Source organism: Petromyzon marinus, chromosome 3 (assembly GCF_048934315.1).
Source record: "Petromyzon marinus isolate PM22_M1 ecotype Great Lakes invasive population chromosome 3, UKy_Petmar_22M1.pri1.0, whole genome shotgun sequence".
NCBI classification, from domain to species: Eukaryota; Metazoa; Chordata; class Hyperoartia; order Petromyzontiformes; family Petromyzontidae; genus Petromyzon; species Petromyzon marinus.
Genome location: NC_133669.1, coordinates 14,195,867 through 14,221,330, shown reverse-complemented (window position 1 = coordinate 14,221,330; position 25,464 = coordinate 14,195,867). Strand labels below are relative to the sequence as shown.

The following is a 25,464-nucleotide window of genomic DNA, read 5'->3' as shown; positions in this document are numbered from 1 at the left end:
GATGACGTTACAGCCGGTGATTGGCCCCCGCTGTCCACGTGGTGCTGCGGCCCTCCAATCTCCATAGTAGACACCGCCATGCGGCATCGGCACCCCCCAGCCCTGCGCGGTTAATCTCTTCCAGCGTGGATGCCGCGGCGTACAGCAGCTCGGCAAGACGGGAATGAGCCGCCCCTACCCCGTCCCCTAATGGCGGTTTGTCCGTCTTGTGTCCATTATAAAGACCACTTCTGACTCCAGTTGTAGTGGGTTCACAGGACACGGAGACAGTGGAGTAGAGGCAGCACTGTTTATTTAACTTAACAAGGGTTACATTGGAAGGGGTAACGGCCCCTTCACCCGTATACACGCTGGGACACCCCCTAGGCTATCTAGTCTAATTCCTGTGCTCCCAGTTCCTCGAACTATAGGCGCTAGAGGAGGCTATCTGATCTGGCCCTGGTCAAGCACAGATCACGGCACCCCACCAACCAGACCAACCCTTAAAAGGGCTCCGGTTCTGAGGCTCTGGGGCCGCACCACTGGCTTACCCTGCCGGCCCTCAAAAGGACAGCGGTCAGGGAAGTCCCAGGGTCTATCTAGCCGCCCTTCCTTCTTCACTGGTTCTTTATTCTTGGCCCCAACACACCGCCCCGAGCTCTCTGGCTCCCCGCCCTTTATACTCATACACCACTGAGGGCGGGGCTATAGCGGACGTGGTTGTAGCCACCAAGGTGTGATTGTGTGTCACCTTCCCACACTGGGTGTTACCTTCCCACAACACCCCTACACACGTTAAAATCTAGATTAAAAACTACTTTCTTGAGAACTACTTTTTGTGTTTAGTTTGTTGTCCTTCCCTGGACCTCTGATTAGCATGGTTGGTAACGTATGTTGCGAAAAGAAATTCAACATGTATACATACATACACGCCGGCAATGCTAAGATCCTGATTTCTAGACTGGGCAAGCTGCTTATGATGGTTAGGTAATAGTCTGCATTTGTTACTTCATGGCCTGGGTTTATTAGGTTTCTAGTTCAGGTTTGGAGGCTCGTAGTACAGGTTTACGGGTTCATCGTCTAGGCTGATTGGTTCGAACTTTGAGTTTGTTGATTGCACTGTGTAACAAAAAATATTTATGGTTTGTTCCTGGGTAGTAAGTGTTATTTTCCAATTGCTTATGCCGCAAAGGTACAGAAAATGGCTATTATTCCCCACAAACTTTGCTTTTGTGACCACGACACAAAAGCAATGTTAATCATTAATACACGCCATTAAAAACAGTGTAACAATTTTTTTTATTTTTTATTCCTGGATAGTAAGTGTTATTTCCTAATTGCGTTTGCCTCAAAAGTACAGAAAATTGATATTATTCCCCACAAACTTTGCTTTTGTGACCAGGACAGTGATACTTTGAAATGTACCTATTTTCAATGAGAAACGTGGTGTGCATTTGTGTCATTCCTTCACGTAAAGTCCTGGTCACAAAAGCAAAGTTTGTGGGGAATAATAGCCATTTTCTATACTTTTGAGGCATAAGCAATTATAAAATAACATATTCTTGGTTCTTTCGGTAAAGTCACGTAGAAAGGAAACAATAAAATAATAAAAATATAAAACAATAAAATTCTCACGACGTTTCGACTGCAACACAAGCAATAATCATCAGGTGTGAAAACCACAGCAAGAAAATTTGAAAAAAGTGACGTGTTTTTTTAACGTTAGCGCCACGGAGAGCGATTTGGCAGTTATTCAGATGGGCGAGTCCATCTATGTTCGGAAAAGGGGAGGGGGGAGACGAAAATAATGGATGCGGTCTGAAAGCCACCGTAAGCGTGAACAATCAATTAAGACCCGAAATGGTTTATCAAATCCTTCCAATGATTGCTAAGCCAGAATCCATCTTCTCGGTTGAAATTGCCTCTGTGTTTGTATATGTGGATAGCCTCATGAACGAATCTCTCATGGTATCCAGATGGCTTGCAGAGAACCTCTGTCTTGGAGAAGTCAATGTCATCTGGCTACCATGAGAGATTCGTTCATTAGGCTATCCACATATACAAACACAGAGCCAATTTCAACCGAGAAGATGGATTCTGGCTTAGCAATCATTGGAAGGATTTGATAAACCATTTCGGGTCTTAATTGATTGTTCACGCTTACGGTGGCTTTCAGACCGCATCCATTATTTTCGTCACCCCCCCTCCTCTTTTCCGAACATAGATGGACTCGTCCATCTAAACAAAGTGTCAAATCGCTCTCCGTGGTGCTAACGTAAAAAAAACGTCAATTTTTTCAAATTTTCTTGCTGTGGTTTTCACACCTGATGATGATTGCTTGTGTTGCAGTCGAAACGTCGTGAGAATTTTATTGTTTCATTTTTTATTATTTTATTGTTTCCCTTCTACGTGACTTTACCGAAAGAACCAAGAATATGAATCCCTGCAGTCACGGAAGCTTTAAATCAAGATATAAAATAACACTTACTACCCAGGAACAAAAATCGCGTTAAATAGTGAATTGTTAGTACAGTTGTGTGGGTTGCGTGCTTTTGCATGTGTTTAGGGTGCAAGGTGCTTATCGACGTTTTGTTGTTTAAAATCAGGCTCAAGATGTATTATATATTGACTTAAAAGTTTTGTGACTGCAGGAATTAATATTCTTCGTTTTTTTCGGTAAAGTCACGTAGATATAAATAAATAAATAAATTATAAAACCTTAAAACTCACGACGTTTCTATCGCAACATAAGCGGTCGTCATCAGGCACCTGAAGCGGTCTTCATCAGGCGCCTGAAGCGGTCATCATCAGGCACCTGAAGCGGTGTCATCATGCACCTGAAGCAGTCACCATCAGGCACCTGAAGCGGTCGTCATCAGGCGCCTGAAGCGGTCGTCATCAGGCGCCTGAAGCGGTCGTCATCAGGCACCTGAAGCGGTGTCATCAGGCACCTGAAGCAGTCGTCATCAGGCACCTGAAGCGGTCGTCATCAGGCACCTGAAGCGGTGTCATCATGCACCTGAAGCAGTCACCATCAGGCACCTGAAGCGGTCGTCATCAGGCGCCTGAAGCGGTCGTCATCAAGCGCCTGAAGTGGTCGTCATCAGGCACCTGAAGCGGTCGTCATCAGGCACCTGAGGCGGTGTCATCAGGCACCTGAAGCGTCGTCATCAGGCCCCTGAAACGGTGTCATCAGGCGCATGAAGCGGTCATCATCAGGTACCTGAAGCGGTCGTCATCAGGCACCTGATGACACCACTTGTGTTGCGATCGAAACGTGAGTTTTAGGGTTTTATCATTTATTATTTAAAAAAAAATATTTTCTATCTACGTGACTTTACCGAAAGAACCAAAGAATATGTATTATATAATCTATTTGATATATTTTGAACTTATGTATAACTTACATTTTATTTACGTAATGTTATGTTTACTTGCGAAGTGTTCTGTGACAATTATATTGTGAAGAATGCTGTGTTGATAATTGACGGTCTCAGTCTGGTCACCAATAACTACATAAGGATCCATTAAATTGACTTCATCACTCAGTTGGGAAATAATTTAAATTGTCAGAATTAAAACATTTGTTTTGACTGCCATGCAACAAAGATCTTTATAGCATGTCACTTGAAAAATGCAGCATGAGGTTAGTAGAAGTGTTCTGGTTTTTTTACATTCCTTTTCAACCCACTTGAGGATTGATTGATATCAACCACCTTTTTTCAACGGAGATTTAACAAAATACAAATACAGCAAAAGCGTTTGATAAAAGGTCAGTCAGAATATTGTATAAAACCTTAAGAGATGTGAAAAAAAGTATGAATAACAATTCAACAGTAACAATTAAGTTGAAATTTTAATAAAATGCATTTAAAAATTAAGCACAATGTTTAGTTAAAAAGTGCATATGTTCACATGGACCCAAGTTAAGAATCCAATTTGGTGTATGGCTGAGAAACGTATTTGAAATGTAAAAGGAATGCGATATTATTACAAGGACTAGAGGTACATTTTCAACTTTCACATTTACTCTTGAGGCATAACATATACATTGTGATGGAGTGGTTGAAATGAAGATTTGAAAGATTTCAAGAGCTTTTTTGTCTATTCAATGCTGATGGAAAACAGACAATTAATACATATTTTTATCGAGTGTGAGGTAAGCAGTCTTGTTATAGAGTTTACAGTAATGTGCAGAATAGTTCTTGCTTGAGATAAAGTGTAGAGCTGAATGAAGTGTAGAGACTGTGCTATGCTGTGATTTGCACTGACCTATTCACATAACCATATTCATTTACTGGTATGAAAGTAAAGGCACCAGGGTTAGTAGTGAGTAGTTTTAGAAAACACATGATTTACTGCTGTAAATAACTCCCTTCCCCAAGTCATCCATGCTGTCAACTCCTTGCTCCAATTGATGTCGAGAACCAAGACCTTCCCTTTTTTCTTCCTATTTATCGACGGCTTTGACTGCAACATAAAATATGCAAACTTTTTCTGTGCAGTATCTTGAGATATGCTCAAATGTAGATGCTATACATATCCAATTTGTATGGTTTTGTTATAGGCTTTGAGAGAAGGCATTTCATGCTTCTATCAAGTTATATGCAAGAGGTACTGCATTATTTATTCTCATGTAATTATAATTCAAATACTAGAATTTCAAACATCTCTGTGGATATGGACCCTGTTGCAGGACATCTCCCTGGTGATTATAGGTGGTGAACTGAGTGTCAAGCAAGACATGGGTGACAAGAAAGACATGTGCTCACCTCTCCCCCTGGAGGACCTCTCACGCTTCGCCAATGACCCCAAGCAGCTGGGCACCTACCCTGATGTGACGGTGCCATGCCACGACAGGCTCACCCTTAAGTCAACGCTCAGTGACCTCAATGGCAGCACCTCTCACAAAGGCAGCTCCTTTGAAATCCTTGACCCTAACCGTAAATACCACGTGGGCGATATCTTAACAGTGCGTGTCCAAACAAAAGACTACAGGGGCAAAACGAAGCGCCACGGTGGAGACTTCCTCATCGGCCGTGTATTCAGTGAAAAGAGGATGTCATCCGCGATAGGCGTTCTGGAAGATCATGCCAATGGCACCTACACGTTGTCGTTTGTCCTACGCTGGCTTGGAGTGACAAACGTTGAGGTGCTGTTTGTACACTCGAGCGAGGCAGTGGCTGCGCTTGAGGTGGTGCGTGAGGCCTTTCCTGTCAAGATTAAATTTTGGGGAATTTTTGGGGTGAATAAGGCCAGCCAGGAGACGATGGAGTGTGGGGCACGGTTACCGACCAAAGGCCGTAAACTGTGCAACCTCACAGAACCAGTACTTGGTGAGCCCTGGCTTTGTTACGAGCCACAGCATGTCCCCTGTACATCCCTGCAGTGGTTCATCTCCAACAACACTGACTACCGCTTGAGCAAAGAGCATGAAGAACTCTTCACGAGGCAAGTGCTTAGCTCATTGAGATATTTTTTGAAGCAATTTATGGAAAAATAAAATATTAAGTATATTGGCAGTGTCGCACAAGCTGGCTGATGTTTCACGAAATGGTCCTTATTCAGAGTTGTCCATGAGAGGCCATTCATTAACCGTGCCACTTTTCAGACCCAGTGATTCGTAAACCCTGGATCTATGTGATAATTTACATATACTTTTTTTTAATTCAATTGTAATAAGTCAGAGATTATGTTATTGGGCTCTACATCAAGTACATCAATCCTCTGAGGTCAGACCTGGGTGTTATTTCTATCCCAATTCGACATTGAGGCCCAAATATGTGACGTTATAAAAATCTCGTTTCCACTTACGCAACATAGCTCGACTTAGACCAACGCGGTCACAACCTGATGCTGCAATGCTTTATTTGTTCAAGGTTAGATTACTGAAATGCCTTGCTTGCTTTAAAAAAATCTAAACAGACTACAATAGTCAATTAAAGTCCAACAAAATGTTTGTTTACATATGTGCCACCGTTCTGGCGCAAATCTGCAACTCAAAGCTCCATCACATTAAAACTCAAACTCTACAAAAAGTTAGAAGGATTCTAAACAACGAGAATATATAATTACAAACTATTTACAATTATTAAAATATATATAAAAAAGCAAGTTGCAGCTGTGAGTTAGTTGTATACAAATGCAAATAGGTGTGGTTTGAGCTGTAACATGAATGTAGTGAAGGAATCGAGTGTGCGTATTGCTTTGGGGAGGTTGTTCCAGGGGTGTGGTGCTGCAAATGGGAAAGATCTATTCCCAGATGGTTGTGGTTTTTTGTGGTTGGAGTAGTGTTTGGGTTGTTTTGCTTGATCTGTATGTTTCTGATGTAAGGTGGAACTTGGTTGTGTATTTTGCACTCGTGATAACCTAGGTTATTAGATTTGCGCATTTATAAATGTACTTACTTATTGATGTATATGTTAATTGGATGATGTTGAAACATGTTATGTATTTGATTGGTAAAAAGTGTACGTTTTTTTTAGTTTGTGTGATGTGGGATTTTTCTGGAGGTTAACAATTAGTCGAGCGACATTATTCTGGATCTTGATTTGAAGCTTTCGTGACTGCAGGAATCCATACTCTTTGGTTCTTTCGGTAAAGTCACGTAGGTATAAAATTAGAAAATAATTGTATTTTATACCTACGTGACTTTACCGAAAGAACCAAAGAGTATTATTCTGGATGGTTTGAAGACGTTTGTAGATGTTTGAGGTATGCCAAAAAGTAGTGAGTTGCAATAATCTAACCGAGAGATTATGAATCTATTCATGAGGCATGGACTGTTCTTCATAGAGATGTTTCATAGATGGTAGTGCGTGTTTTTTTTATTTGAGATATATTCTCAGAAATCTAAGCTGATGTATAATGTGATGCCCAGGCTGTTTACTCTGTTGGTTGGTTGTATCGGCAAGAGATCTGTAATATAGACATTTACTTTGTTTCGATTTAAAGCTTTCGTGACTGCAAGGATTCATCTTCTTTGGTTCTTTCGGTAAAGTCACGTAGAATGAGAATTAAATAATAAATTGATAAAATAAAATAACACAATAATATTCTCACGACGTTTCGGCCACAACACAAGCGGCCTTCATCAGGTGAAGGGACGAGACTTTACCAAAAGAACCAAAGAAGATTTACTTTGTTGTTTGGCGCTAGTTATGAGGAGCTCTGTTTTTGTATGATTAGTTTTAAAAAGTAATTTTGAGCCATGTTTTGATAGTGTTTAGTTCTGATGTATTTTCTAATTTGTAGTAAGTGGATCCTGGTGTGATAGTGAGTAAAAGGTTGATGTTATCCACGTAGAAGTGATATTGGAGACCAAGATGTGTTATGAAGGTGCAGTGGAGTTTAATGTAAAGGTTGACGAGAATTGGTCCAAAAATTAAGCCCCAGGGGACTCCAGAAATGCACAAGGAGTTTTGCATTCTCGATATAGTTTACTGCATGTTTATTTATTTAATTTAAGATAAATGAAATGCATACCGAAGTGGATAAAGGATAGTTAATGACTGGTAACTTTTCCTTGTCGCAAAAACCTTTACATGTAATTCTCAATTTTATTTTGCAGAGAAAAAACACATGCATATCTAAAAGCAAATGGAAACTCCAAGATACTTGTTAAAGGTGAAGGTAGGTTTCCTCTTTAAATTTATATTTAAAGCATGCAAAATTGAGAATGTGAAGCCAGATGTCACTGACACTATACATCTTCTAATTTGGTACTCTGTGGGTAGGTGGTGTCATGGATAAAAATTCAGTCAGGTGTTGCTATGAATGGGTGGTTAGCACCCCATAGTATGTGTACCCCTGGGGGGACGTGTGAAATCTCTAGGGCCTACACAAGATACAACATTTTAACAGGTAGGCTTTCGCGATATCATCTATTTCTGGATATTCTTCTCGGCCGTGGCCAGAATGGTAAAATAACACAGCATTTACTGAAAGAAAATGCACACTGACGCCTATCTGAATGCACAGTCACACCATTACCCAGCACAGAAATCCTCTCTCATCAAGACGCTCATACACCGGGCTAAGAAAGTGTCAGATGGTGATAGTCTGAAAAGTGAACTTAAACATGTTAAACAGCGCTGCAATTGAACAGTTACAATGATGTGCAAAACAACAGGGCACTGAATGCCAAAACCAAATAAAATAACACGAGAGTTTAAACTGACCAAGTAATTGAAACTATTAAAATAACATGCATCGCGGGAGTAACTGATAAACCAGCCCAATTTTTTGAAAAAATTAAACATCGTAGTCAGATTTGGCACAGTACATAAAATATAGAAAATAATATCTGGTACTAAAGACGTATTACCGAAGCTATCAACAGAAGGTGTGTACTGGATTAATTGCACTTGTGGAAAATGTTATGTTGGGCAGACAGGACGAATGATCAGCACAAGACTAAAGAACACCAAATAAATATGAAATACTCCTAAATACAACTGTCGGCAGTGGCAGAGCACACGTGCCAACAAGGACACTCAATTGATTTTGATGTTGAAGTTCTGTGAAAAACTAGTTACTACTGGCCAAGGCTAATTAGAGAATATATCGAAATTGAGAGAAATGAAATTATTTTAACCGTTCGGATAGTTACAGGTTTAGTGCTGCTTGAAAGCTAATCATCAAAAAACAAATGTTGAAATGCATGCCTACACAGGTCACCATATATCGATGGGGATTACCTGTACACAGACAATCACAGGTACTGCTATTTTATTGCACGCAAACGACAGGAGGTACAAGGACAATGTGCATGCATAACGTACATTGATATATGAATAACCTAACTGGCAATAGATACCCATTGTAATTTAGATGCATTCATTCGCACGTGAAGGGCTCACAAGTGACGTCATCACATCTTCCCCTCTATTTAAGGAACAAAAAAGGATTTCTCCACAAATCTGGCTACCGCCTGATTAAGCTAGTTATAATTACTGGTGAAACGTCGTACTCAGATTGTAAATGTTGTGGCTTGGCTCTCCAACACACCGGTGTGCTGTATTAGTAACGAATTGGCATGTTCTGTTTACGTGGCAAACCTTACTAATTGGCTGTGTCGGGTGGTGGCGGGTTTAACGACACATTTATATATTTACACTATCTAACTCATGAAAAACCTATATTGTGGAAGACAACATGTTGTTACTAATAAACAAGCGTTGCTTTGCAACGCTTGTTTATTAGTAACAATGTGTAAGCATTACAACTGTACAAAAAAGGAACCTGGCCTGTGGCTTGCCATATCACTCTATTGTGAGCTGTACCAAACTTTATTCTGTAGGTGCATATTAATAGCACCAGTCCCACCAGAAAACATGGTATGTATTTTTGTGGAGGAAACGTTATTCAGTCTTCACTACATATTAATTGCGTGAATTTAAACACAAACTATATACAGGTAGTCCTCTACCTATGACGGAGATGCGTTACGACGACCCATCGTAAGTCAAAAATATCGTAAGTCGAAGATGGCCTAGCCTACCCAGGAGTCTTAAAGAATAGTGATAATTTAGCAAAACAGAGCAATTTAGAGTACCGTACTGTATAAACAATATACTGTATGTATTCATTAATTACAATACTGTATTGCACAGTAAAATGTAAAGTAAGAAAACACATTTTAAACCTGTTTTAATGCTTATGATCACATCAATTCCTTGAGGGTGATGTCATGATGATGTATGGAAGAATTACTTTCATATCATCAAGTAGAAATAGTCACATGACATTCTGGGGTCTAATGGGACTCGTGCGAAAAACTATAAAGGCTGGACAGGAGCACATGGTGATAGGTGGAACGATGGAGCCGATGGTGCCAGAAGGGAAGTTTAAGCTGAAAATGTAAAGCGAGAGGCTTTAGATTCAAGATCGAGTGAGGCATGGAATACATGACGTTGGTAATTGTATGATTACACTATGTAACACAATTTATGTTCCTGTGTAGTAAGTGTTATTTCGTAATTGCTTATGCCTAAAAAGTATGGAAAATGGCTATTATTACCCACAAACTTTGCTTTTCTGAAGAGGACAGTGATATTTTGAAATGTACATATTTTCAATGAGAAAACGGGCGAATTTGTTAATTTTCGTTCACATAAAGTCAGAAAACAACAACATATGAATCAAATTAACATGTATTTATATAAAAGTAATACAAAAATTACTACAAAAGATTTAGAAGTGAGTCGTTTTTCAAGATTTACAATTATACTGTAATACACTTTCACGAATCAGCTGCCAAATGTACCGTAGTCTCCCATCATGTTCTCGTTATACTGTCCTTGGTAGCGGCGTTCAAAGTCCAGTATATTCTGGTGGAAGTGCTCGCCTTGCTCCTCCGAGTACGCTCCCATGTTCTCCTTGAATTTATTAAGATGAGCATCAAGGATATGGACTTTGAGGGACATCCTATAGCCCATTGTGCCGTAGTTCTTCACCAGAGTCTCAACCAGCTCCACATAGTTTTCGACCTTGTGATTTCCCAGGAAGACACGAACCACTGCGACAAAGCTGTTCCAAACCACTTTCTCCTTGCTAGTGAGCTTTTGGGGAATTCATTGCACTCCAGGATCTTCTTTATCTGTGGTCCGACAAAGACACCGGCTTTGACCTTTGCCTCAGACAGCTTAGGGAAGAAGTCTTGAAGGTACTTGAAGGCTGCCGACTCCTTATCTACAGCTCTGACAAATTGTTTCATAAGGCCCAATTTGATGTGCAGCGGTGGCATCAGCACCTTCCGGGAGTCCACCAGTGGCTCCCACTTGATGTTGTTCCTCCCCATAGAGAACTCGGTCCGCTGTGGCCAGTCCTGCCTAAGGTAGTGCGCCTTGGGGTCCCTGCTGTCCCAAACGCAAAGATAGCAGGGAAACTTGGTAAAACCGCCTTGGAGACCCATCAGGCATGCCACCATTTTGGAGTCTCTGATGACCTCCCAGCCATACTCATCATACTTCAAGGCGTCCAGCAAGGTCTTGATGCTGTTGTAATTCTCTTTGAGGTGCACCGAGTGAGCCAGGGGAAGAGACGGGTACTTGTTACTATTATTGAGCAGCATGGCTTTGAGGCTCCAGGATGAGCTGTCAATGAAGAGGCGCCACTCATTCTGGTTACAGGCGATTCCGATTGCCTCCAACAGACTGGTCCTATTGTGGCAGAAGCAGAGCCCATCTTGTCTTGAGCCTAGACGTCAAAAGCTCGGCATTGCACTTGGTGAGACCAAGATATCTGCTCAAGTCGTTGAGGTCTTTTTTGGTTGGGGTAGTATGGGTTTCTCTCCTCAGCTCCACCTCTGAAATTGTCATCTGGATCTACAACGTCTTCCTCACTCTCTGACTTGCTACTCTCTTCTAAAGATGGCTGCTCTCTCTCCGGAGGAGTGGGTACGGGGAGCTCATGGCAGTGTGGCACCGGGGCAATGGATGAAGGAAGACCCGGATACGTGATAGCAGATTCATTCTTGCCAGTCCGACGTTTAGAAGGGTCCACCATACAGAAGTAGCAGATGCTTCAGTGGTCAGTGGATTCCCGCCAAATTATTGGGATAGCGAACTTCATGGCTCTATTTTCCCCTCTGCATCATCCTACAAAAATACATTTATTTCACCCATGACTAATATGTAAGAGATTCTCGCAACATTTTTCATATTTTTTTTCAATAGCATTGAAAATTGGAAAACATTAAAAAATGATAAACTCTTACAATTTAATACATTTTGTAACAAAATTCCGAGCAACAAGTGTCCATCTTACCTTCCAGAGTTGTTTTGCATTGCTCGCAGGTGAAATGAGGTGCCCAGGGTTTGTCTTGATCCCTGACAGGCATGCCGAAATATGCTTTGTAGGCCTCACACATCTTAGCAGATGCTTTCACAGAGTACTTTTTCGCTCATGTCTTGATAAATTGGCCGCAGATATAGTAAAATGCATCTGCCGGATGCTTGCATAGGCCTCGGCAAGTTAAGGTAAAAACAACGAGCCTACCTTTACCCTACCTTTTACCTTACCACAATACAATCACTCTACCCTTACATTTTACCTTTAGCAAGTTAAGGTTAAAGGTCAAAAGCAACGAGCCTACCTTTACCCTACCTTTTACCCTTACCCCATACAAATGACTCGATTACAGGGTAATAACTGGGGTACTACACATGAAAAAGGTTTATAACAGGTAAATGCTAGGAAGAGCGCTTTATTCATCTAGAATATTCTCGATGATTCCAATTTTAAATGAAGGCCACGGACTGCGTCACGGAGCTTTTAGCGAGCGGTAAACAAGATATTTACCGGGTAATACTTCGCGCTACCTTTACCCTCCCGAGTAATTCTTCCACGCTACCTTTACCCTACCCTTTACCTTACCCCTTGGCATGTCAACACCTTTACCCTTTACCCTTTTACCTGGTAAAAAGGGTAAATTACCTTACCTTGTCGAAGCATATGTTTGCAGCCTCTTGATGCCATCTCAGAAAAATGCAGATATGTATCCACTTAGGCAGCTGGAACTAAACTGAACTGGTGGCCTTAAGGCCCCTGTATTTATACTATTTATATTACTGAAAAATTCTGGAATGTTCTAGAAGTTACTCCAAGTTGACTCAGCACTGAATCTATCTGGAATGTTCTGGAAAATAGGTAAATTTCAAAATATCACTGTCCTGGTCACAAAAGCAAAGTTTGTGGGGAATAATAGCTATTTTCTGTACTTTTGAGGAATAAGCAATTAGGAAATAACACTTATTACTCAAGAACAAACAAACGTTACACAGTGTTATAATAGAAGACCAGTGAGACAGGCAGGGTAGAGAAAGGCAAGTCCAAATATGAGTACACGGTGAGAGTGGTGAGAGACGTAAGTAAGGATCTGAACCAGGAGAACGATAGATTTTTAAGCATTATGCAAAATCAGCTGAGACATTGAATAAAGAAATCTGAGAACATACGAAAACTGGTCAAACATTGAGAGAAGCAGTTTTGTTGAAGTAGCGGATAGTGCAAGAAACAGGCAGTGAAATGGCACAAAGAAGAATGCTGACAGAACACATTACGCGGAGGAGGCTGTAGTAGAGAAGACGGGCAGTGGGTCAGATGCTGTTCATATTACAAGAGGTTTGCAGAAGAGTAAATGACGAGAGAAAAGCAACTGTTGTTGCTGCTACTGTGGGTGCCTAGTGGGGAGCGGTAGTGTAGCGGTTAGCGCGCTGCGCTATGAACCTGGCGACCCGGGTTCGATTCCCGCTCACGGCTAACACCAGTGACGATTATCTGAACCGGTCCTGGGCCTCCCCTAGGTCGACTCAGCCTCAAATTAGTACCTGGTGCGGTGGATAAAAACATTGCCACTGGGGAGACTAAGGCGGTTGGGCGTGGTGCTGGCCACCCACCCCCTCGTGTATCGTTCCGGCCTTCATAGGTGCTCACTAGCAGCACTTGCCCCTACAGTCTGTTAAGGCTATATGGGGGAGCTTTGTCTTTCCCTAGGGCTAGCACAGTCCCAACTGGATGGCGAGGTGGGGGCAGTTGACAGCACACACACTTCAGACTTGATTCAAAGGTTTCGTGACTGCAGGAATTACTCTTTGCTTTTTTCGGTAAAGTCACGTATAAATAAGAAATAATAAATTTTGATTTAAAGCTTTCGTGACTGCAGTAATTCATATTTTTAGTTCTTTCGGTAAAGTCACGTTGAAGGGAAACAACAAAATAATAAAATATATATTATATATAATAATAAGAAATATATTTTGTTATTTATAATATATATTATTATTTTGTTGTTTCCCTTCAACGTGACTTTACCGAAAGAACTAAGAATAAGAAATAATAAAATAACATAATAGCGTACGACGTTTCGGTTGCAACACAAGCAGCCATCATCAGGTACAGAAGAGCTAAATTTACGAGAGAGAGGAAACACATAACCCCAGATGTATATACAGACACCCAAGTAGGGGGGAACTAACACAGATACAACAGGGGACACAGAGAGAGAAGCATACCAAACAAACAGGGTTTAGCAAAATTTGGAAACCACATAAAGCAACACAGACGGTCGGTCAAAACACAATTAACGCATAGTCTGGTTGAACCACCTCTACGGGGAGGTATGAGGTTTGTGGCTTTGTGTTATCTCTGCTTGTGTATCTGCCTTTGTGTCTTGGCTTGGATTTGTGTCTCTGTGCTGTCTCTGCCTGTGTGTGGGCCCTGGTGTTTCCGAGTGTGTGCTGCTGCGCCCCTTTTGCTCAATGCATACCTCAAGCTAAATTGTCCCATTGTCTCTCAGCCTTACCTTCTCTGCCTATTTAAGGCGACTACACTGTGTGCGTGTCTGTGCTGGTTCGCTCTACTTGGATGTCTATGTGTGTGTGCGCGGTCTGTATTTTAAATTTCATACTTAACTTGCAATTTAGCAGTCTTTGAAATAGCGTAATCAACCAGACTATGCGTTAATTGTGTTTTGACCGACCGTCTGTGTTGCTTTATATGGTTTCCAAATTTTGCTAAACCCTGTTTGTTTGGTATGCTTCTCTCTCTGTGTCCCCTGTTGTATCTGTGTTAGTTCCCCCCTACTTGGGTGTCAGCACACACACTTGTTGCTGACTGATATGCCACCTGGTGGCAGTGGAGGCCACCTGGTGCAGTCAGTTGGCTGTAGAGAGGAGCACAACAGGACTACTTCCTGTTACCGTAAGCAACTGATGAGGGCATGGACTGGTGTTGCAACTCTCGGATGTGAGGTTCACTTATTGTAGCTGCTCTTAAAGTTTGGTTTGATTGCAAGTTACCACCTCCTTAAGTATAAAAATACCACAACCTATCATGGGAAGAATCTCACAATATTGGAAGAGAACAAAACATAATTGCATAGAGTGCTGTTATTACATAACTATCACCAGGGCTTTTAATATCCTAGGAGAACAGATCCTAGGACATCTGCCTCATGAAGATGATTCTCGAAGAATCGGGACAAGTGGAAATCCAAGCTAGAGAGCAGGATGATTGGAGTTTCATGAGCGGGGACTCTGCAGGTAATGTGTTAGGTGCTTAGCTCTTAGCAGTGCTTTTAGAACATGGCAATCTCAATCAAGAGAAACCCTTCATGAGGTTGCTAAAGGGGCTCGCAGTGAATCGAGGATTTGTATGGTTTTGGAAGTTCATTATTGTAGCTAAGTCTAAATTATCCCCGTAGTCTGACAGTGGAATATGTATACCTCGATCAATGCTCGATTTGGAGCTCGATCGGAGTTCAATCGGTGATCAATAGGTACTTGATCGGTTCTCAATCGGAGCTTGATCGGTGCTCGGTCAGTGCGCAATTGGTGCACATTACGGTTCGGTCACATGCACATACGTTATAGCTTCACTTAATTTGCTACATCTCACGATGTTATATTTTAACATTAAATAAATAACCGTGATTGGCTGCGCCCATATGTTCGAATTGTTGTAAAAAATGTTGCCACAAATTAATGTTCACTTTGCAATTCACACACAAGGCTTTTAAAATACCTTCAACCGGTACACACCATCTGGAGTGTAAGGTTGCATCCGTAAAATGTAAGTAATATAGGAAACACTAATTGGTTTTAATTAAATATGGCTTAATAATAACCTCATCATTACTCATTGATGCTTGGCTTTTCTGAAAAACACGTGATAATTATACGATTTGCAGTATGTGGTACTGCTCATAGTGGGCGGGGGATTACTTCCAAAATATTTTATGAACTGATACAACTGCTCATAATAAATCTTGCAATTAACGCTGGTGACTTTATTTATAAATTGCGTGTTTAAATTCAGTCATATTGAGTGAGCGATTTTTTTCACTTTATTGTTAGAATCATCATGTATGTAATGTCGAAATAACAGATTACATTATGATCAACTGGCAACATGTGATGTGCTACACAACTCGACACTGCATGACACTGCAGTGATTAATTGTCCACTCGTCTACTCTCGTTATAATCAGCGGCGGCTCGTGACATTGCCACTAGGTGGGGCTATTGTGCGTGACCTCTGAAAAGATGGTGTTCTAATTAAGAAAAACCTCGTAATGTTATTGGCCTTCCAGTGAAAGTGATATCACCGTCTTATCTACCAACGGTAGGCATTTATGAACAATACAAAACAATAAAGCACTCAAATGCTGTCCCCATGACCCTCAAGTCCACACTACACAACCCCTTTGACTCTGCCAAAAGCCTAAAGAACAATTAAAGGTCAGCTGACACGACACAACAAATTAATTATCCAAGGCAACCGAGACACCGCATACGGTACAATAACAGCCACATAACCGTCGTACACCCACCTAAGACAAAATGCTTTGATCAGTATTCACTGGCGACATTAATACAATGTACACAGGCCTACTGTTTATGTGGGGGCTAATGCCCACCCCCCACTCCCCACTATGTGGGGGCCGATCCCCCCCTCCCTCACCACGAGCGGGGGGGGGGGCGCCACGTCTACTTGGTGGGGGCTGATGGCCCCCCCTTTACTCCCCATTAGGTGGGGACCGACCTCCCCCTCACCCACCACGGGCGGGAGGGGCGCCCCTTTTAATTGGGGGGGGCTGATGCCCTCCCGCCCCATCGATCGGGTGACCCCCCCCCCCCGCACCAGCGTCCTCTCTGACCGACATAGCTACCGGCTGGCCGACACCGCCTCGGGGTTGATTACGCGCGTGCCCTTCCCCCAACTGATGGGTCCTAACCGCGTGGATTACGTAATTGTTTGACGCCGCTGTGTGGGGTTTAATTAATAATTTCCACTAAGCCGTTGTGTCAACAAGGCGAAAGCTCCCGCAGTGGCCCGGATATTAATAAATAAATCGGCGCTCACGCAGCCCCCCAACAACAACGACGACGACGACGCGTTTTCACGGCGTGACACTCACGTGTCTCACCGTTAACACTGCGGTGCACACAGACACACGTGACACTCACGTGTCTCACAGCTAACACTGCGGTGTGCACACAGACACACGTGACACTAGAGTGTGTCTCACCGTTAACACTGTGGTGCACACACAGACACACGTGACACTAGAGCGTGTCTCACAGCTAACACCGCGGTGCACACACAGACACACGTGACACTAGAGCGTGTCTCACCGTGAACACTGCGGTGCACGCACAGACACACGTGACACTAGAGTGTGTCTCACAGCTAACACTGCGGTGTGCACACAGACACACGTGACACTCGCGCGTGTCTCACCGTTAACACTGCGGTGTGCACAGACACACGTGACACTAGAGTGTGTCTCACAGCTAACACTGCGGTGTGCACACAGACACACGTGACACTCACGTGTCTCACCGTTAACACCGCGGTGCACACACAGACACACGTGACACTAGAGCGTGTCTCACCGTTAACACTGTGGTGCACACACAGACACTAGTGACACACGTGTGTCTCACCGTTAACACTGCGGTGTGCACACAGACACACGTGACACTCACGTGTCTCACCGTTAACACCGCGGTGTGCACACAGACACACGTGACACTAGAGCGTGTCTCACAGCTAACACTGTGGTGTGCACAGACACACGTGACACTTACGTGTCTCACCGTTAACACCGCGGTGTGCACACAGACACACGTGACACTAGAGCGTGTCTCACCGTTAACACTGTGGTGCACACACAGACACACGTGACACTCACGTGTCTCACCGTTAACACCGCGGTGTGCACACAGACACACGTGACACTCACGTGTCTCACAGCTAACACTGTGGTGTGCACACAGACACACGTGACACTAGAGTGTGTCTCACAGCTAACACTGCGGTGCACACACAGACACTAGTGACACTCACGTGTGTCTCACAGCTAACACTGCGGTGCACACACAGACACACGTGACACTAGAGCGTGTCTCACAGCTAACACTGCGGTGTGCACAAGGACACACGTGACACACTCACGTGTCTCACCGTTAACACTGCGGTGCGCACACAGACACACGTGACACTCACGTGTCTCACCGTGAACACTGCGGTGCACGCACAGACACACGTGACACTCACGTGTCTCACAGCTAACACCGCGGTGCACACACAGACACACGTGACACTAGAGCGTGTCTCACAGCTAACACTGCGGTGCACACACAGAGACACGTGACACTAGAGTGTGTCTCACCGTTAACACCGCGGTGCACACACAGACACTAGTGACTAGAGCGTGTCTCACCGTTAACACCGCGGTGTGTACACAGACACACGTGACACTAGAGTGTGTCTCACAGCTAACACTGCGGTGTGCACACAGACACACGTGACACTAGAGTGTGTCTCACCGTTAACACTGTGGTGCGCGCACAGACACGAGTGACACTAGCGTGTCTCACCGTTAACACCGCGGTGCACACACAGACACACGTGACACTAGAGCGTGTCTCACAGCTAACACTGTGGTGCACACACAGACACACGTGACACTAGAGCGTGTCTCACCGTTAACACCGCGGTGTGCACACAGACACACGTGGCACTCGCGCGTGTCTCACAGTTAACACTGTGGTGCACGCACAGACACACGTGACACTCACGTGTGTCTCACAGCTAACACTGCGGTGCACACACAGACACACGTGACACTAGAGCGTGTCTCACCGTTAACACCGCGGTGCACACACAGACACTAGTGACACTCACGTGTGTCTCACCGTTAACACCGCGGTGCACACACAGACACACGTGACACTAGAGCGTGTCTCACAGCTAACACTGCGGTGCACACACAGACACACGTGACACTAGAGCGTGTCTCACAGCTAACACTGCGGTTATTTAAGATATGGGTATTTCAAATCAGTCACGTGACGTGTAAAGTGGCATTACAGATTAATAGCCTAACCCTTCTACGTGACTTTACCGAAAGAACCAAGAATACGTTACAACGATATCAAAGAAAAACTAGAAATGACTGGACCACGATGCTTTCCGTAAGAAGATCCGGTCTTTATCGGCGTGTCTAAATCCTGCATCGACAGTCGATTCATTTGCAGCTCAATTAGAAAATGACATCACTGCTGTTCTTGATGAACTCGTGCCCATTCGAATAAGCACAAATAGAAAGGGAAAGCGCGCAGTAACTAGCTGTCACTGGAGGCAATCGCAGCAAAGCAGTCCTGGAGGTGGCTGGAGCATCTTTGGAAGAACACTGATTTTGAGACTGTCTGACTTGCTTACAGAGCTGCCTGCAGATCTGCCAACCAACTCAATATTGATCATGCTATGCTCTGTGCTTCAATGAGTCAGCTCGCAACCCCCATGCTCTGTGGCGCTTCGTGAAGGGTCTGTTGCACTCCAACCACTCATCAACGAGGCAACTTGGTCTGTGTACAGCACTTGTGATGTTCTTCGCCAATGAAATAGTGACGGTCAAAACGGAAGTTTCTAACTTGAAGTCAATGCATTCTCCCAGTCTGCCATGTGAGTTTGATCATCCTAGAACCAAAACTCGAGACCCTGGCACCAATCTCAGTGGCAGAGGTGTCCATGTTCATCGCACAGCGACCAAATAAGACATTGTCACTCGAGGGCTCTTTCCCATAATGGTTGAAAATGGTGCAAGTAACAACCGCTCTTGAAAAAAGTTGGCTTGAGCCGTAGTGACCTCACAAACTAATGCTCTATCCCAAACCTGAGTACAATTTAAAGGTCCTAGAGCCACTTTGTCTGAGGTGGTTAGGTTCTCACGTTGTTGCAATGGGCAGATTCAGCACATTGCAGTCAGCATACCGGAAGTCCCACATCACTGAGACGCCTCGACTCAATATTGCTGATGGACTCTACAAAATCATGGATGGCCGGTGCACCACAGTGTTGGTTGGCCTTGATCTCTCAGCTGCCTTCGACACCATCGACCAACACATACTCGTCGTGTGGCTATTTAATGTTGCTAGGGCAGATTGAGTCATACCTACATGTGTAGTGTGTTATACGGAGGCACACTCTTGTTCTTAGAGGCAACGCGTTTATTACAACACCCCAACATGGTAACTACATAAACGTACACTGGTTCTGCAGCCATCTCGAATGCTTCTGCAGCCATCTCGAATGCTCTTCCTTCCGATATTAGGAAAACTCATTTCTTTAGAACTGCTTTTTGTATTTAGTTTATTGTACTTCCCACACCTCCGATTATCATGGTTGGCTATGTATGGTGCAAAATATAGTCAGGCTATGTATGGTGCAAAAGAAATTCAACATACATACAAATTATCTTCTATGGAGCGTCAATAGAGCACCGATCGAACCATGACATTTTGAGTAGGTTGGTGTATTTGATCGAGCATCAATCAAGCACCAATCGAGCACCGATTGAGCACCGAACAAACTCTAATTGAGCACCAATCAAGCACTGATCGAGCTCCAACCATGCACCAATTGAGCACCGATCGAGCACCGATAGAGCACCAATCGAGCACCGATTGAGCACCGATTGAGCATCGATCAAGCACTGATCGAGCTTTGATTGAGCACTGATCGAGCACCAATTGAGCTTTGATCGAGCACCAATTGATCTTTGTTTGAGCACCAATCGAACTCCGATCAAGCTCTGATTGAGCAGTGATCGAGCTATTCCATTTTGAATACATGCGTCTATGTGACATCCCAGTGATTGAGCAGTGATCGAGCTATTCCATTTTGAATACATGCGTCTATGTGACATCCCATTGATTGAGCAGTGATTGAGCTATTCCATTTTTAATACATGTGTTTATGCGATCAAGCCGTGATCAAGCAGGGGCGATTTTTTTAAATTGGTAAAGTGATTCCTGTCACGTTATTTCTGGATCAAATGAGATTATTTGTGGATCGAAAAAACCTAATGGTGGAATTTTTTACTTTTCGTTTTGCACACCATTAAAGAATAATGATCGTCAACTTACACTAAATTTGCTAAATAGATAATTTTTTTATTAAATAAATTCAATGCAATCTTTCTGTTTTTGTCTTTTTAATTAAATTACATTTTTATGAACCTGTCATATGACGGCCAATTACAATAGTTACAAATAACCACTGATTTTATTGTTAAATTCAAATATCTATGAAATCTTATTTCCGTGATTTTTATTGTGTTGTAACTTGCTGACCCACCCCTCCTGGAAATCTGTGAAAAAGTGCGTTATAGCTCATCGGATTTCTCCAGTCTAAATAAATATTGTGATTCTAAAAAAAACATTTTCGCGTATTGTTTGGCCACCAGCTTGAGACCATCAGTCAACGTGACACCTTAGTTTGCTTGTGGGCAACTGTCCAGATTCAAAGCAAGTCACTTAGCTTTATTTTTCTTTACATTATTAATTATGCAATCTCAGTTGCCCTATTTTAATGGGGTCAGGAGGGGATGAGCACTAGTGATTTTTGCAGGAAGCATAGCGGCAAGTAATTTGCTGCTATTTATCTACCGAAGCTTCAGTGAATTTCCGCCGCTGTCGAACAGCTTGGGATGGACACCTGTGAAAAATAGAATCATAGCTCATCAGGCTTGTCCAGCTTAAAAAAATATATCTATGCATGTTCACCACAAGTACGTGTGGTTAATGCAGACATGATTTTATTTGGTCTTTGAACATCTAAACATCTGTTTTATTGCCAGAAAGGGCAAAACGTATGCTTATTTTTTCAAGCATTGATACTGGAAATAAAGGACCCATATTATTTTCAAGCAGAATGTTACTTTTATTGGCCCTGTGTTGGATCACACGGTTGACATCTGTTTAACTCATTGGCTTCAAAACCGAATAACTTTGTATTATTGTAGCCTGTTGAAACCATTCATTATTATTATTGACCTCATCACGATCAGCTTCATATACCCTGAGGCATTGTAGGTGTGCACGTTTGAGCATGCTCGCCCTCTACATCGACCCTGTTTGCTTGCCAGCTGTGCAGGAACCTCTGCTACCTGTGTGCGGTGGAATCCAGAAAGATAAGAGCAAGGCTGATGCTTTTGGGGCCTACGATTTGAAGAGCAGAGTGCAGCAGCTCGGGTATTACCTGAATAGGGAGTGGCAACCGGGCAACTGCAAAGGACGCAGGTTTCTCAAAGCCGAACAGGTCACCGCATGCCTCCGCAGACGCAACGTCTACCTCTTGGGCGACTCCACCGTGCGTCAATGGTACAACGTACTAGTGGACTCGGCCATGCCCAGTAAGAGACTCCCCTCCTCACTCACCAAGAGCTTTACCCCCAAGTGCCAGAAGTATCCTCACACCACCTGGCCACCTGTTATCTCCTATCCGCATCGGACTCCTTATATTAGCTATCTGCTGCCATCTAACCTCATCGTGCCATCTGCGCCTGTATCTGCTTGAAACATATAACGTAAATCATAATCTTGCATATTCCATTAATCGCAGTAACATTTTGCAATGTATATAAGATCCTACAAATGTGGTGAACCACCCTGTACACTGAACAAGTCATCTTGGAGTCATGGTGGTGAGCAAGGCCTGTATTGAGTTGTAGTGCATCTTCCAAAGATATTCCCATACTGAAAACACGAATATACATAGATATACATTTTGTATCTGGAAAAGCCCAATGAGGTATGATTCTATATTTCACAGGCGTCTATCCCAAGCTGTTCGGCAGTGGCAGAAATTTACTGAAGCTTGTACATTGCTAAATAAATAGCAGAAAGTTACTTGCCGCTCTGCTTCCTGTAGAAGTCACCAGTGCTCTGCCCCTCCTGGCCCCATTAAATATGGAAACTGAGATTTCATAATTAGTCAGGTAAAGAAAAAGAAAGCTAAGTGACTTACTTTGAATCTGGACAGTTTCCCACAAGCAAACTAAGTTAGTATGTTGACTGATGGTCTAAAGCTCGTTCATAGACTGGCGAAATCCAATGAGCTATACAACTTTTTTTAACAGATTTCCAGAAGGGGTGGGTCAGCAAGTTTAAACAAACAATACAAAAAACGATAGGAGTGCAAAATAGGGAAAAAAGGTAAGCAAGTAACTAAATACAAATAAATATAAATACATTTATTGTCAGATTTTGCATCATTAAATGCAAGCTTGGGCAAGGCAACAAGACAATAAGAAGTCCCAGACCACACCAAGGCAACACACAATCCCTCAATAAAATGGCACATTGCCGTGGGCTCAATTATAAAGCATATTGAAGCACTGACTTAGAGCAGACTATTCTGTGTAAAGCATACAGGATAGTCGTTTACTGTTTTATAAGAGGCCTATTAAAGTGACTCCATAAGTAGGTAAATGGTGTTTTTTTCCAGTGCTAATTCCCGACAAGATGAGAGACCCTCTTCCGTTGTTTGCGTGTGGACAGAGCTCATAGAATAACACATTCAATGCTTCGTTTTTGTTGTCTCTGTTCTCAGCCCTGAAGCAGATTAACTTGCATATTCCAACAATTCACCAACCTGCACTCGCCGTGGACCCCCAAAACGACATCTTGCTGCGCTACATTCCGCATGGTTACCCATACTTCTGTTCCCAGTTGCAGCGTGTCAAGGACTTTCGCCATGCAGCGCTTGAGGTGTGGTGCACAGTAATATTTTCATTTCATATTGCGTCATTCATGGCAACAGGATCCCAGTGCACCAATATGCGCATGGTTGATCCCAAAAGATCTGATCTGAACTGTGGAACACAACGCTGTGGAACAAAACATTGCATTTTTTTTAAAGATTGTGAGTGAGTGTTCTAATCACAAGGTGATGGAGATGGTGTTGCTTATATTAACAATAGTTTTGTTAGTTGCATACTCTCCCTCTTCATTATTAACTTTTTAGTAATTGTTGGGTCAAAGCGCTTTTCCACCAGTCTGACGTCCCGGTGTTCCCTCTGAACCCTTTCCATATGCGCAAGTTGGATGCCATCTCCGGTGGGCCAATGACGGCTGTGGCAGTGTCGCTGGGGGCCCACTTTGTGCCGTTCCCCTTGGTCGACGCGTCCCGGCGGTTACTGAACGTGCGCGCCGCGATCCTACGACTGATCGCACGCAGTCCGCAGACGACCATTGTCATCAAGACCATTAATATGCGCGAGACGGGCATCAATCTTGCCAGTTTCAGCAACTGGCTGGCATTCCGCATTTGGGCGTTGACACGACGTGTGTTTATGGACCTCCCCGTTGTGATAATTGACGCATGGGAAATGACGGCGTCGCTCAATAGCTTTGCTCTACACCCGGCTGAGTGGATCGTGCACAACGAGGTGGATCTCTTCCTGGCACACGTGTGTCCAACATAATGTTCGTAAAACTGAGCACTTTCAACACTTACCATTGTAAAGTATGCTTCCATGAAAAACTATATTTCAATCAAATAGATTGACATATGATTGACTCCAGCATCTCACTGTAGAATTTATAAATATGAATTATGACGTAGGAAAAAAACCGGTGTACTGTAATATGATTGTACCCATATGTACCTTTCTTTGCTCTCTTCACTCTGCACTACAGCTCAAGGTATAACTCTCCGCAGTAGCACAAGTCGCAAGCTTCTCTCTACACCAAGGACCAGGACCGTTCCTGCCCGACGTGATTTCTCCACCGTTTGGAACGGCATCCCGCTTCACATTCGTAACATTCAATCAACACCGACTTCTAAAAGACAGTTAAAGGCCCCACTTCTCTTGTCTGACATTCGAGTGACATTGAGCTTGACTCGGCACCTCAGAGTTCTGGTCATTTACGTCTGTGAAATATTGTGTTACAAATTCCACAATTGGTTTTATCAAATGATATAACGAAATAAAATGTTACATACCTTGCTTACATTTTTTTTGGGACTGGGTTAAATAGCGGTGTTAATTTTCTAATATTTAGCAGTTGTGGTGTGAAAGGCAGAGTGAAGGACACATCATTAATAAAATACTCATTAAACATTAATGTTTTTAAGATTAGTCACACAAATCAAATAAATGTACTATATATACTGTAATTTCAAATTTACTTGAAAATCCGAAGTCATAGAAACAAGTTACGTGTTATTTCCAGAAAAGAAAATCATAAGTGTTCCCATTACCTTTATTCTGATGGGGGGAAATATTGTCTCCAAATCCACAACTCTGTTCCAGAGTCCTTGTTGCAAATTAACAGCATGATCTACATGCTTGGCTGATTGGCACCCTGTAAGAGTGTAAGGGTTACACTTTTTTTTATTAAGTAAGAAAGAGAGAGAGGAGTTCGGCTCCATTTTCTCTCACATGCAATTCCCTCAATATTATAGGATACCAATGCGGACGTTTAAAAAATGCTTTAATAAAATGATGGACAAAAACATGATGACAAAGAGTCTTAACAAGATTTGAAATGTATTAACTACTAGCGGGAAGTACCCGACGTTTGCCGGGCAAAAAAGACATACACATAGACTTATACACACACATCGACCCACACACACAAACACATCGACTTACACACACACACATGTACTCAAACACACAAATCGACT

General features: G+C 43.0%; 1 protein-coding gene across 1 annotated transcript; it reads left to right on the top strand.

Moving 5' to 3' along the window:
- The first annotated feature begins 4,723 nt into the window (after positions 1-4,723).
- LOC116958201 (NXPE family member 3-like) lies at positions 4,724-24,256 on the top strand. The gene is made up of 4 exons (XM_032980709.2): positions 4,724-5,315; positions 21,917-22,183; positions 23,383-23,540; positions 23,828-24,256. Exons 1-4 carry the CDS (start codon positions 4,724-4,726, stop codon positions 24,254-24,256), a joined length of 1,446 nt encoding a protein of 481 aa, XP_032836600.2.
- The last annotated feature ends 1,208 nt before the right edge of the window (positions 24,257-25,464 follow it).